This window comes from Acomys russatus, chromosome X, assembly GCF_903995435.1.
Source record: "Acomys russatus chromosome X, mAcoRus1.1, whole genome shotgun sequence".
Lineage (NCBI taxonomy): Eukaryota > Metazoa > Chordata > Mammalia > Rodentia > Muridae > Acomys > Acomys russatus.
Genome location: NC_067169.1, coordinates 8664674 through 8677058, shown reverse-complemented (window position 1 = coordinate 8677058; position 12385 = coordinate 8664674). Strand labels below are relative to the sequence as shown.

The window sequence follows — 12385 nt, the reverse complement described above, 5'->3', positions numbered from 1 at the left end:
CTTTCTGTAACTCCAGTTCCAAAGAATCCAATGCCTTCTTCTGGCCTTTGTGAACACTGCATGCATATGGTTAACAGACATACACACAGGAAAAACACTTATACATGTAAAATAAAATGAAAATTTTATAAAGTTTATTTCTTTAAAAGACATGTATAGCCGGGTGTGGCGGCGCATGCCTTTAATCCCAGCACTTGAGGGGCAGAGGCAGGCAGATCGCTGTGAGTTCAAGGCCAGCCTGGTCTACAAAGTGAGTCCAGGACAGCCAGGGCTACACAGAGAGACCTTGTCTCAAAATAAAACCAAAAAAAAAAGCATGTATAAAGTTGTTTTTAAAAAACTAGAGCAATTTTTTTTACCAGTAGTTACATGACCCTTTGTTTCCATATGGAAATTTTTTCCATCTTTTTTAAAGTATCCCTTTCCTTTCAGCATTCCCAAAGACTTAATTTCACTTTGAAGCTACTTTGGCTGAGAGAGTAGGGTAAGATGATAATAGTTACATAGTCTTAAAGATTGGGGTTTAGAAGTGGTATCATCCTCATCCTTTCTAATTACATGCTACAGTCTCTTCATTACATAAATTTGCTGCTACTTTCCAACAATATTACGCTGCTGTGTAAACAAAATATAAAGATCTGTCACTACCTGTCTTATTGGTTAAATGAAATAGTAAGGCATGTGATATCATCTCAGACTTAAGACAGATTCTAGAATTTCTGAGCTTCATTTCCTTTCTTTAGTAGCTTTCTTCTAAGTAAAGACGGATACATCTTGATTCTTTAAGATAACCATGCCTACGTAGTCTACACTCTTGTACTCTCATCACATATATGAATTGTTTACATTACTAGAAATGATTGAAGGACTGATCAGTGGAAAGAAACATCTATTGTGTATTCTTAGTTCCATACTAACCTTGGAAGATACGGTTTACCTCATTGTTTTAATGTTCTCAGCTTCATATAACATCATTTATAGTTTGTGAAAAGTGTTTCTGAGATGTCTTGATGCTTCTGCCTTATGATGATGTTTTTATTTGTAGGTTAGCATTGCTTGTCCTGAGAGAATGGAACCTATCACGAAAATCTCCCATATCCCACCTAGCCGGTGGGCCTTAGTTTGCAACCTTTGCAAATTGAAAACAGGAGCTTGTATTCAGGTAAGTCCACTGAGAAGTGGTGAACTGAGCTAAAACTAAGTTGATCTGACTCACGGTGCCAGTAAGAGTGTCCTGTTAATCCAGAAATCACTTAAGAGGCTCTCTACTCTGTGCAGAGTGGTGCCATTCCACATACCACTGTGGAAATCTTTTCAGATGTTGCTTCTGGACTATTTGGACTGTTTTTCCAAAGATTTATTTTTATTTATGTGTATGTGTGTGGGTTCCCCCAGAGACCAGAAAAGGGTATTAATCCCCTGGAGCTGAAGCTACAGGTGGTTGTGAGCCACCCAGCATAGATGCTGAGCGTTGAACTTGGATCCTCTGAAAGAGCAGTAAATGTTCTTAACCACTAAGCCATCTCTCCAATCCTTGACCTATTCTTTTCAACATTCATATTGGTTGCCAGAAATAGTGATACACACCTTAGGCCCACCTATTCAGGAAATTGAGGCAAAAGAGAATCTTTTCAGCTCAGAAGTTCAAGGCCAACCTAAACAACATAGTGAGACCCCTTCTCTAAATAATATATTCATAGTGGTATTGAACCTTCATTTTTTAGTGTCAGAGCTCATATAGTAACTGGATTCTGAAGCCGAGTAACTTAATTCTGAGTAGGAATAAGCTATGAATTTCATCCATTAACTGACAATGACTTTAAGATCCAGACGATTAGATAGATGCCTCTGCAAAAAAATTATTTGGGTGTGGAAAGGTACATTTGAATAAATACAGTCTGGTGACTAGTTTTAAAAATCATTTTCATAGCCATCTATGTTACATGTGGTAGTACAGGTAATATTTTCTGAGATATCTGAGGTACAATGTCATTTCACTTTCTGTTCCCAACATAATAAGTAGCTCCGCTTATAAGTGGAAAGGAAGGACTGACCTTTCATTCCATAGATGTACTGCATTTAAGCTGCAGACTGGTTGAAATTAGATTTGCCTGCAGACCTTAAGTAAAAGGGATCTCTGTAATGACATAACTTAGGGATGTCTCATTTAGTTCACTACTGCTTAGCATAACAGGTTGCAGACTTTTCATCTGACAAATATGAACCTTTATCTTGCTTTAAAATTTATGTTGGCTCATTTTATTGTTTATAAAGGGAAGTGTCCCCCTGATAAATACTGGCTATGCTGGCTAATTTTATATCAACTTGACACAAGCTGGAGTCATTTTAAAAATAAGTCAATTGAGAAAATGCCCCTAAATAAATTGGCTTGTAGGCAAGCATGTGGTGCATTTTATTGACCGATTATGAATGTGAGATATCTCAGCAGTGGGTGCTTGAGAAGAAGTTTATTTAATAAATGCAAGGCTGGATTAGATGATCTTAGAATTATGCCCTATTCCTGAATTTTTTTTAATGCTGTTGAATTTGTTTAAGTGTGGTTTTGTTGTTGTTTTGTTTTGTTTTTGACACAGGGTTTCTTTGTGTAGCCTGGGCTGTCTCAGACTTGTTTTATAGACCAGACTGGCCTGGAACTCTCAGAGATCCACCTGCCTCTGCCTCTGTCTCTCTAAATGCTGAAATTACAGTTGTCTGTGTGCCACAGCACCCAGCTGGCTAAATTCTTCCTATTTGTCTCTCTATGAATAGTTAGTGTGTGGCCCATAGTAATGCTTAATAAATGTGTTAAATCTATCAGTGGGTGGCAGAATAGTACAAACTTAATTTTAAAATATCTGTGACCATATTCTCCAGTAAAATTGACTACAGTGATGGAAATGTTCATGTGTGTGTGTGTGTTTTGTGTATGTTTATGTATTATCTAGTTTTTTTAATGTGGCTAATGTGACTGAGTTAAATGTTTCATTGTATGTCATTTTTAAAATAACATGTGTTTTTTGAGGGGAGACACATGTGTGGAGATTAGAAGACACCTTGTAAGATTTGGCTCTCTTTTACCATGTGGGTCCTAGGGATTGAATTTGTCATCAGTTTTGATGACAGGCCTCCTTACTTGCTGAGCCATTGGTCCTCATTGTATATAATTTTAAATAACTTTTTTCATAATTTAGGGGATGAAACCCAGAGCATCAGACATGCAACACAACAAGTGTTATAGGGAACAACATTTTGGCCTCATTTCAATTAATTTAAATTCAAATAGCCTTTCATGACTGGTTGTCTAGTCTAATGGATAACTCAGCTGTATAAGAACAATTTTAGGAACTTAAGTATTAGGTATTATGTTCTTAAGTGTTAAGGTATTGAAGTTCCTGTGACCTTTTAGAGCCATGGATGTGCTACCAACAATATTAGCCATGTCTTGTCTTTTATTTGTTCTGAGCAACTGCTTTTTCAGTAGTTTATGGTGTTGCCTGAATTAATGACATACTGGTGCATAGGTAGTTGACATAGCTTCTGTTTTAAGCTTTATGGCCAGGAATTTTTCAGTTATTAGTAAGTAGTATGTGAAAAGTACTATGTTAAAAGCATGTATTGATGTAGAGAACACAGAGAAGAAAGCATCTAAGTTTACATAAATCAGAGACTCCTCAAAAAAGTCAAGTGAATGTTTGCTGCTTGAATTGAAACCTCAAAATGGGAATTTCATATTTTTGCCTGGTTTGTTGTTTTTGTTTGTTTGTTTTCTATTATATGCGCAAGTTTCCTGGGTAATTTAAAAAAATTTTTTTTACTTGTAAGATACTTTTCTGTTTTTCTTTTTGTTTCATCTTTTTTTGTTGTTGTTAAATATTTGTCATGTTCAAGCCTTCCCCCTATCTTTCCTTTCTTTTTATAAGCTCATAGATATAGAGCTCTCAGTCCTTTTCCTGTCTGCTGCATTGACACATTCTTTGTCTTTCAGTGCTCTGTGAAAAGCTGTATCACTGCATTCCATGTCACCTGTGCCTTTGAGCACGGTCTGGAAATGAAGACCATACTAGATGAAGGGGATGAGGTGAAGTTCAAGTCGTTTTGCCTGAAGCATAGCCAAAACAAGCCAAAACTTGGGGAGGCTGAACACCACCACCCCAGAGCTGCTGAGCAGAGCCAGGCAAAAAGTGAAAAAACCAGCCTACGGGCACAGAAGCTTCGTGAGCTAGAGGAAGAATTTTACACTTTGGTCCAGGTAGAAGATGTTGCCAAAGAGCTGGAGTTATCTGTGTTAACTGTTGACTTCATCTATAACTACTGGAAACTCAAGCGCAAAAGCAACTTCAATAAGCCATTAATTCCTCCAAAAGAGGAAGAAGAAAATGGCTTGGTACAACCAAAAGAAGAAAACATTCACACTCGCATGAGAATGTTTATGCACCTGCGGCAGGACCTAGAGAGGGTAAGATGACCAATTCTAACTAATGTCTGCATAAAGATAGCAGATATCACTTCCAGTTTTAAAATGACCACTCTGTTTATAGTGTGAGCTTCTGTGTCCTTCCTTATCGTCTGAGTTCACTGTGACCCAGATGTTGGGTTCTGTTTAAAATTTGACAACTGATTGGAGAGGCTTCAGGCATTATGCTCTATGAACTTCAACTTTGAGTCTATTATTCTCAGTTGATTCACTTTTTAATTCGCTGTTGAGTCTAAAATGGCACAGCTATATTTTATTAACATATTCTTGAGACTGGAGCCTAAAGAATAAATTTTGTCCAGAACTGCACTGTCTCAGGGTTTCTCAAACTCAGCACTATTGACATCTTGACATTTTGCGCTCCCTAGTTATTTGTTATGGACTTTTATTACCTTTTATTATAAGTGGCAGGATAGGCTATTTAGCAGCATCAGTGATCTCTAATCTCAACCCATTAGATGCCAGTATCACTGCTTATAAACTTGGCTCAGACAACCAAAATTGTTTTCAACTCTACCAGATTGCCCCCAGGGGTTAAAATCATCTCTGGGTGATAGCCACCTCACTGGGTAATTTAACTCGTGATATATTCATCAGGTAAATTAAGTGCTACAAGAATTGAAAAGTTAGGTGCTGTGCTGTGTTTACCTTAGGGAATTTCATAATTGTATAATTCTAGAAATGAGCCAGACCTGATGGTACAGATGCCAAGTGCTGTCGTTTCTACTCTGGGATAGAAAGGGAAAGCTACAGTATGATACCATTATCTTCTCACCTAGAAATGTGTACATAAATATTGATTCTGTTACAGTGTAGACTAGAGAGTGAGTTTCAGAAAGAACCTTGGAACACTTGCTCTTATAACAGATTTACATAGGAACCATGTCCTCATGATTGTCCTGCTGTAGTAATTCCTTTGGTTTGGTCATGGTCTGTGGCCTTGGGTCTTGTCTTCATTCCTCACAGCCACCAGAACCCAGTCGTCTTCAATGTAGCTGAACAATTTGAACTGTGAATTTGCTTAATGTGACAAAAATTTTTATTTGCTGGGGATTTTCTTGCAGGTCCGAAATCTTTGCTATATGATAAGCAGGCGAGAGAAGCTGAAACTGTCACACACCAAAGTACAGGAACAGATCTTTGCTTTGCAAGTCCGGCTTATCAATGAGGAAATGGCAGAAGAAGGTAACCTGTTTGTTAAAGTTGTCTGAGCAAATATAGAAGATTTGGTTACATGTATACTGCTTTTACAATTTAATTGTATATCTGTTATACCACTTAAAAATTGTTTCATTTTCTTCCATCTAATCCTGATAATGCGGCATATTTTACTGTCAACTTGCATGGTAAGAAATTCCTGAGAAGAAACATGCTTCGTTCCCAATAAATAAGGATAGAAAAGAAATTCCAGGGTAGGGTTAGAGGAGTTGTAAGTCTGAGGTACGTAATCTAGACCCCAGACAAAATTTGATGCCATTAATTACAGCCATGAAAGTATTTTGTAATTATCAAATTCACTTAAAATCAAGAAGCTAGCCGGGTGGTGGTGGCGCACGCCTTTAATCCCAGCACTGGGGAGGCAAAGGCAGTGGATTGTGTGAGTTCGAGGCCAGCCTGGTCTATAAAGTGAGTCCAGGACAGCCAAGGCTACACAGAGAAACCCTGTCTCGAAAAACTAAAACAAACAAACAAACAAACAACAACAAAAAAAAACAAGAAGCTAGCACCAGCTCCCAGCTCCCAGAAACCATTTAATTCCAGAGTTACTCATAACAGATTCTCTTAAAAGTCATTCTCAACCAGAAGTTAAAAAATATATTTCTAATCTTTTCATTAATTCACTAATATTTATTGAGAACCTTCTTGAGCAGTGGTTCTCAGCCTGTGGGTTGCAGCCCCTTGGGGGTCAACCAACCCTTTCACAGGGATCACCTAAGAACATTGGAAAACACAGCTATTTGCATTATGGTTCATAATGGTAGCAAAATTATAGTTATGAAGTAACGAAAATACTTCTTTTTGGTGGGAGGGTTATGATAACATGGGGAACCTGTATTAAAGGATCTTAGCATCAGGAAGGTTGAAAACCACTGTACTAGGGACTAAGAACTAAACTAGAGGATAGAGCAGTCAACAAGAGGGGTAATGTGAATAAATTATAATAAATATATATTTTAACATTTCTGGCAGAGGAGGCAGGAAAAAGAGAGAATCCCTACACTATCCCCTTGGTGACAGAGATGGGTGATGATAATTGCAGTACCCAAAGTGGAAGCTTGACTAGAATCTTGACAGTCATATACAATGACGCCTCCCTGTGTTTCTCTTTATAGACAAAAAGGTGGAAGAATCTGAGCACTAAGGGTTACTGGGCAAAATGTATAGAATCTGCTCCTGCTAAAAGCCAATCATAAACTAAGTTACATGTATAGAAACAAGATGTCAGGTAGACATCAAAAGCTTTTGGGGTATTTGCGACTGTAGCTACTCAGCCATGAGGTTAGTGTGTAACATGACCTCCAAAACAATAAGAAACAAAGGATAATAGGGAGGTGTCCCCTGTGAGCTGACAAGATTGGGCTTATAGCAACAACAGATGGCAAGCCCTAGCAGAGATGGTAGCTGTAGTTATTCAAAACGGACCCTCAGGGAATGCATGCCACCCTTTAGGACACCTGCAAGCCATCCTCTTTATATCTCATTTTTATAAGGTTATGTATTGTAAGATGATAATGGGCAAAGGCCAAGATCCAGATAATTACTACTTCCCTGAATAATCCTATATGTTATGATTCTTTCCTGCTGGCCTCTACCACTATCAAACCTTGCCCAGGGCCAGCAAGATGGCTTAGCAGGTATAAACACTTGCTTTGAAAGCCTGGTGACCTGAGTTTGATCCTTAGAACTCATGTAAAGATGGAAGGAAAGAACTGATTCCATAAAATTGTCATCTGCCTCCACACACATTGTGCCCATACATTGGTCCATTAATATTTTTTAAATTATCCCACATCCCCACAATGGTCATTTCTAATCATGCTATCATATAGATTAAGGGCATAAATATTCAGTAACCACTCACCGCTTCCAGTGCCAGGTTCAATATTTATTTACCTTTGCCCCACCAAAACCTGCACTGTATTTCTGAGGTTTTCTATTTGACTTGTTTGGGGATGCCCAGAAAGGCTAGGAGAATAAGACCAGAAATGTCTGTGTTTGGGGCACACCTTGCCCAATCATAAACACACAAAGAAAGCATTCCAAACCACTGCAAGTGACATTGTTTATAGGAATGAAATGCAAGAAAAAGTCTAGGGGAAGGGCTCTGTTAGTGAAGTTCAATCTCTAACACTCAAATAAAAAGCCTGTGTGGTGCACACCCTTGTGTTGTGATTCCAGAACTGGTTAGGTGGAGACAGGAGGACCCCAGAAGTTTGCTAAGTGTAGCCAATTGTTAAGCTCAGGATTCAGTAAAAAAGCCTTGTCTCAAATAGTAAGTAGAGAATGAGTAAAGAAAACAACCAGCCTCAGCCTGTGGCCTCCACACACATGTACACATGTACAATTGCACCCACACGTACACAAAGAAATGAAAGATGTGGCAATAGGGATATAAGACAGAGCACACTAGTTGTTGCTATTGTTTTGTAGGTTAGGAAAGCAAAGATGAAACTCTTGGGAGGCATGAATAGTATCTTCTGTGGTACTCTGGGTTCATCCTCTACTGCAGCTCACTGTAGCTGCTCACCATGGTATCCGTGCTCATCAAAGACAGGTGTTCATTAGACATTTGGAACAATAGGTTTGTGAACTCACTTTGTGATACATATATATGCTACTAATTAAATCAGTTGTTAAACAAATCTTTCTTTTTGATCTCAGGAGCTTCTTTGACTGATGCCCTAGAAAACTCATTGTTTTACCAACCACCACAAGTTACCTTAAAGATAAAAATGCCTAAATCAGCCTCAGAAGATGGTAGAGACAGCTCCACTGAAACTGAGCACCAACCCTCCTCTTCTGGCAGCAGCTCGCCTGGTCACAGCAAAAGGAGCCCACAGATGCCTGAGGAGCCACTGGATATGGATATGAAAAGATATCCAAGATATCCACTAGAAAGCAAGAGTAATTGTCTGCCGGCTAGCCGAAGCCATTCTCGAAGTGAAGCCAGGAGTTCTAGTCCTGCTCGGAGAGCTCTGTCTGCAGAGTTCTATCACGGGCAATCATTAGGGAAACCTCTGGCCCTTCAGGCTGCCCTACATGGACAGGCCTCTGTTGGTAATGGGAAGAGTCAGCCTAACTCTAGGCTTGCCAGTTCCAATGGCCTGGAGGGCAACTGGTCTGGGAACGTCACCCAGAGAGAGAATTCAGATGAGGTGTTGTGTGGCCAGGAGTCCATGCTCAGCTCTCACTTGCCCAGTCAGGGCAATGTTAGAAAATCTGGTATAGAACATTTCAGCAGGTCCTTTAAGGAGGCCACCAATACATGGGTGAAGCCCACTGAGGACCTCCCGTATTGTGTTAAGCCAGCTAAGAGTGTGAGCGCTAAGGAGCAGTTGTGGGGTAGACAGTTTCTCAGGCGGTCCACAGGAAGAACCTCATATCAGGAAACCGATGGGTATTGCCCTGATTTGGAACCCAGTGATTCAGAAGCAGAAGGGGAGGGGAATAAAGAAACAGTAAGGGTAAAGAGAGAGAGTTCTGATAGAGAGAATCCTCCCCATGACTCTGCTCGGGAGTCCCATGGGAAAAGCAGGACACATCCTCATTCCCACAGCTCAATGCAAAGGTGATCAGAAACGCCTAAGGGTAACCCAGCCTTTGCCTTTTTCCCTCTATACTGGGGAAATCTAAACACCAAAAGGATTCTAGTGTATGTTAGGAAGAATTGCAGGGAAATGATGGTTTGAATTTTTGAAAAGGTTTCAGGTCTAGTTTTTATAAGCACATTGCAAGAGTTGCAGATTGTCTGAGGTTGCTTTGTCAGAGGCTGCTGGGAACAGTTTTGCCCAGAGTATTTGCTCAGTGAATACTTCAGGGCAGCTTTCCGGTTACATTAACACACTGATTAATCATGTATTAAGAATCCTTGCATTGTTGATGTATTTGCAAGAGAACATGACAGACACTAAAACTACTTACCTTTTGAAACTATAACATGTGTCTCCTTAAAGCTCATGTCTGTAGAAAGTTTCTAATTCCACTGGCATCTGTAAAACCTCTTCAAGGGAGAGAGCAGGAGAGTAGCATTCCTAGATACTGTCACTTACTGTTGTCTTCCTTGCTTCATGCAGGGTTGAGTTTCTTTCACAGTATCATACCTAACAAAGTCAGTTCTCCTAAGTGTCCAGTGCCTGTTCCTAGACCTGCTTGTTGGGGGACACACTCACAACTCTCTTATCCAGCTAACAAGCTAACTTGTGGATAGTGTTTACAAAGTACAAAAGTACTACTTCCAAGGAAAATGCTCTGCTTCTCAAGGCATTTGTGAAGACATCCAGAGCCTTTCCCAAAGTGTGACCTTTTCTGGGATATTTGTACCAGGTCAGGGTTTTTTGTGTTGTTTTCAAATAAGTTTGACTAAAGTTTGGCTGACAGTTTTTGTACACCTGCTTTAATGTTTATAAAATTTTTATTGAGGTATAATTAAAATATAGTGTAATGCACAGAGGCTTAAGTATTCTTACCTGCTTTAATTTTGAAACAGATTTTTATTGTCAGAAATTTGAAAGCATGTGTTTAACACATGGATATAATTTAGCTTTGTATGAATTTTGAATCCAAGGCAATTTCCCAAGCATAAAAGTTGGAGCCATTTTTCAGAACTTGCTTATACCACATTACCAAATAATCGGCCTTGATTCATTTCTAGAGGAAGAGAATTTTGAAGCAGAGGAAGAAACAAGTCGGCTTCCCATTTAAGAAAAAGGGGAAAGTAGCAGTTTGTAAAAATGTGAGGCAGACTGTAATTCTCAGCTCCCTTTTCTTCTTAGCCTTAAAATAATATTCTCTTTCTTCTAGTTTGGGAACATATAGAGAGAATTTTCAAATAAGAGTCCATTTTCGATTTCTGAAGTTTCGTGCTGGTAAAAGAAGCCAGCTGCAGTAGGTGCCAATGCTATGGAGCTAGGAAACTAAGCAGTTTGCTTGTCCCCCACTTTCATTCTTAGAGTCTTGTTAAAGGCTTCTTTGGGATCTTGTTTTCTCCTTCTTTGAAAACCTCTGTATTTTGCCTCTCTGGCTGCATCTTCAAAATGTTTATTTTGTGCCTATGAACATGTGTGAACATACCATGACATGTAGTAGGTGTCCTGTGTCTTAGTTGAAAAATTAGGAAGAGAACTTCCTCTCTTCGTATCCTCAGCTTCAGTGCTTATTTGAATACTCATGGGGCTCACATCAATTTGACACTTTTGTGATAATGAGAGTATAATGGAGCTGAGTTGTAATTTCCTTACCTTAAAGGCCAATGGGTTGCCTGTGGCCTTTCATGCCTTTGAATTCTGAGTGTGTGGAGGGGCAAACACAGAAACAGTGCTTTAGCCAAATTCTATATGTAATGCCACTGAGAGAGTATTGCCTGAAATATCATTTGAGTCAGGGAGATAAAATGGTAATTTCTTCTTTTTTTTACAGAATTTTCCCGAGCAAAAAAATGAGCCTTCAGTTGTATACATTCCAAATGCCACAAAATGCATCTGCTACATCTTGTTCTTTGAAGTATTACCTCTTAACTTTGTTAATGTTTTCCATCTTATATAATTCAAGTTTTGAAGATGAATTCAATCTTTTTTCAAATGTCACCTTTTTATCAATACTTTTTCATTAAATTATAAAAACTGTTAACTACTGTCAGTGTGGTTATTTTCTGTTTGGCATACTGATTTTTTAATTAATGAATTTACTGAATGTTTAAAAATCATACCCATGAAAGCAAACTAAAGGGAGGCTGGAGACAAAAAAATTGAATGTTTAGAACCACAAATCATCTGGGTATGGTGACACACTCTTAGAATCCCAGCATTGGAGGCTGAGGCAGGAAGATAACTTCTAGGATAGCCCAGGCTACATAACAGGATCCTGTCTCAACGAAAAAGCACATATTATGACTTTCTCACGTACTATGGTGCCTCACATTTGACCATGTCCCCTGGAGGGGGAGACCTGGTGGCACTCAGAGGAAGGACAGCAGGCTACCAAGAAGAGACTTGATACCCTATGAGAATATATAGGGGGAAGTAATCCCCCTCAGGAACAGTCATGGGGGGGGAGGAATGGGAGGATACAAGGGATGGGATAAACATTGAGATGTAACAAGAATAAATTAATAAAAAAATATGCAAATGGAAATAAAAAAAGAAAAAGCACATATTCACAATTCAGGTCAATACCACGAGTCAAAGAAAACCCTTTTGTACTTTGCCAGAAACCATGATTTCATTAGGCCAGTAATATAAAGACTGTAGAGTCATCATTTAAAATAGCCAGGGACATGAATCCCGTCTAAAAGGACAGGTTACACAACAGTATTGTTTATAATACTCATTCTACCCAGCTCTCTGAGAGTCTGTCTTGTAATCAGGGTTATATGGTCTCATGGCATGACTTTGTGGTAAACATTTTCAAGTTGTCAAAGGTCGTTGAGTAAATCAGTAGTGAAAAATAGATTTAAAAAAGTGATTGTTTCTGCCTCTACCTACCTCACTTGCTTGTTAATAGATAACTGTTCTGGTAATTCATTATGAAGACTTTAAACTACAAATATATCCTATTACAGCCAACAAAGTCTGCTGGGTTTATAATTATGTGTACATTTTCAGTGGGAGATGAACATTTGTGTCAAAGGAGTGTTTGAATGTAGAGAGCAAGCCAGCTGATGCAATCCCAGGCTCCACCACCACCACCCCTCCC

The 12385-nt window shown here is 39.0% G+C and overlaps 1 protein-coding gene across 2 annotated transcripts in view; it reads left to right on the top strand.

Annotated features, from left to right (window-relative positions):
• Positions 1-11573, top strand: part of Jade3 (jade family PHD finger 3) — a 42963-nt gene extending 31390 nt beyond the window's left edge. For both annotated transcript variants that reach the window (XM_051141095.1, XM_051141094.1), the window contains 4 exons: positions 1046-1162; positions 3986-4456; positions 5539-5659; positions 8357-11573. In XM_051141095.1, coding sequence (XP_050997052.1) covers positions 1046-1162; positions 3986-4456; positions 5539-5659; positions 8357-9267 — 1620 coding nt within the window. In that variant the 3' untranslated portion in view covers positions 9268-11573. The remainder of the gene's footprint in view (positions 1-1045; positions 1163-3985; positions 4457-5538; positions 5660-8356) is intronic.
• The last annotated feature ends 812 nt before the right edge of the window (positions 11574-12385 follow it).